General features: G+C 48.7%; 1 protein-coding gene across 1 annotated transcript in view; it reads right to left on the reverse strand.

The window, feature by feature from the left end:
- Positions 1-2,173, reverse strand: part of LOC105540020 (serine--tRNA ligase, cytoplasmic-like) — a gene marked incomplete at both ends in the record, with an annotated part of 16,262 nt that overhangs the window by 5,974 nt on the left and 8,115 nt on the right. Inside the window, one exon of the mRNA XM_011980512.1 lies at positions 1,498-1,627. Within this exon, the coding sequence (XP_011835902.1) occupies positions 1,498-1,627 (130 nt within the window). The remainder of the gene's footprint in view (positions 1-1,497; positions 1,628-2,173) is intronic.

The following is a 2,173-nucleotide window of genomic DNA, read 5'->3' on the forward strand; positions in this document are numbered from 1 at the left end:
ATGCTCCAGCAGGCCCAGGGAAGTCACTGCTCAGGGACTAAGGAAGCTGAGGTGAGATAAAGGCTCCTAAGTGACAGCCCAGTTCACACTCCAGCTCTCAACCTCCCAAAGAAACATAAAGCACTGCCAAGGAGTCAGGGCTTCCGACTTCCACCAGGCCACATTGTCTCATCTCCCTTACCATCCTTGTATTTCTGTCTTCCAAAGGATGGAACAGGCATAATCATATAATCATGTCCCCCACCCTACCTTCTGGGACCATCACAAAGATAAAAGAGATCACCTATAGGGAGTATTTTAACCTCCTAGGAGAGAGGCAGTAAACGAACAGAAGCTGTTATTAAAGTAGAGGGTTTGTAGATTGCAGATGAAAGGCAGCAGGTAAATAAACAGCCTGAACATCAGCCTCCCCTGCGAAAGGAACTGGCTATTAGGGCAACAGTGGCAGCTCCACAAAGGGACTACAAGATTTTCCTCCTCTCCTCTGCCCTGCTGGCTACTCCGCCCTTTGGAGGTACAGCAGCAAGATGGTATGCAGTTGGTCTCCCCATGTAGGGGTGGCTGTAATGAGAGAAACTGCTGTTAGTAAGTCCCCAACCTGTGCTAGGGATAGAAGCTAAGGGCTCTTCTGGATTAAATACAGCCTCTCCCTTTCCACAGAGTCCTTTGTAGGGATCAGAAGTGCTAAGAGGCTTTTAAAACTGTTCTGGCTCTAAGCCAGCCCTACCTCAATGATTTCAAGCAGGAACATATTTGTAAAGGAGGATCCTGGCCCTTGCTCTGCAAGCTTGTGTGATTCAGACTCCATTTTCCACCTGCCCCTTGAGCCTTTTCTAAGTACCCCTCCCTTCACCTACCTGTTCAAAGGCTCTGTGACTTGCTAACTGGAGGGAGCAGCCTAATTTGGAAGGAAAAGCAGAAGTGTGTATCAGGGAGAACCATCAGAGGCGGGGTTCAAGCCCCGGGAAGAAGACTGAGGAAGAGTCCTAAGCCCTCCCCAGAGATACTTTATTACATGGTTTCATCGGTCATCAGTGATGGGTTCCTATGCCCATGCAAGGAGACAGGAACATCTGTGTGGTACACGGCACTGCTCCCCTCTCAGCCCCATAGTCAGATGGGGGCAGGGCGATGAATGGGTGCTTGGCTTCCCTGCTGTTGGGCAGGCTCTGAGATCTCAGCGAGTCAAAGCCCTAAGACCTCTGGGGAGAATTCAACAAGACAATGATCCCTTTGAACAGAGGGGTCCCTTTGATAGGCACCAGTTTCCTTTATTCTTTTCTTCCCTAGTCTGACTCTTAGCAGCATTTCAGTATCATACCTGCACTGGCTACTTTCTCAACCAGGCCCCTGCCCTGCCCAGCCCGAGAGGGCAGACAAGAGTTTCAGGGGCTGTGTCAGAACAAAAAAACCTGGTATATCCCGAAAGGGGCCTGTGATTTTGAAGAGTGTGAAGACAGAAAAGAGGAGGGTGATGAGATGAGCTGGGAGTTTTACCTGGCGGCATGAACTCCTTCAATTTCTCAGGCACAGTGATGCCCTTCTCTGTCTGGTAGTTCTCCAGGATGGCGCAGATGGTACGGGTAGTGGCGCACATGGTAGCATTGAGCATATGGACAAACTCCACCTGGAAAGACAGGGTCCCAGAGGGGAAGTCGGGCTCAACTCTCAGCTAGTCCTACTGACGGCCAGGAACCATCCATTCAACCAGACTTCCCCAACCACAACTGTCCAAATCGAAATGATGGGTTCGACCCCTTAGCAACTTTTTTCTGAATTTGAATTAGTTGGTATTTATTGCCTGTTAGATAACTGCAGAAAGATCCCTCATGTCTCCATGAGTGACAAGTGGTAGCTTCTGGTATTTTGAGGAGTTGGGCCCTTTGAGGGAAGGAAGAAACTACTCTTGTGGCCTTTCCTTTTCACCCCTTTCAAGCCCCTGACTTGGAAAAGAGTAGGGCCTGAGAATTGGGTTTGAAGAGAGCAGCTTACAACCCAGACCTTCTTGGGTGAGAAGAGGGAAGCCTCCAACTTGTTCTGTGTAGATAAATGGAGATTATTCTTTCTCTGGAGTTAAGAAAAACAAAGCCAGAAAGAGAAAAGCTAGAATTACCTTATAGAAGAGAGCTAGATTCAGGTTTCTAGCTAAAAGAACTCAGTCCTGACTCAGTAC

The sequence above is a fragment of the Mandrillus leucophaeus genome, unplaced genomic scaffold (genome assembly GCF_000951045.1).
Source record: "Mandrillus leucophaeus isolate KB7577 unplaced genomic scaffold, Mleu.le_1.0 Scaffold2138, whole genome shotgun sequence".
Classification (NCBI taxonomy): Eukaryota; Metazoa; Chordata; class Mammalia; order Primates; family Cercopithecidae; genus Mandrillus; species Mandrillus leucophaeus.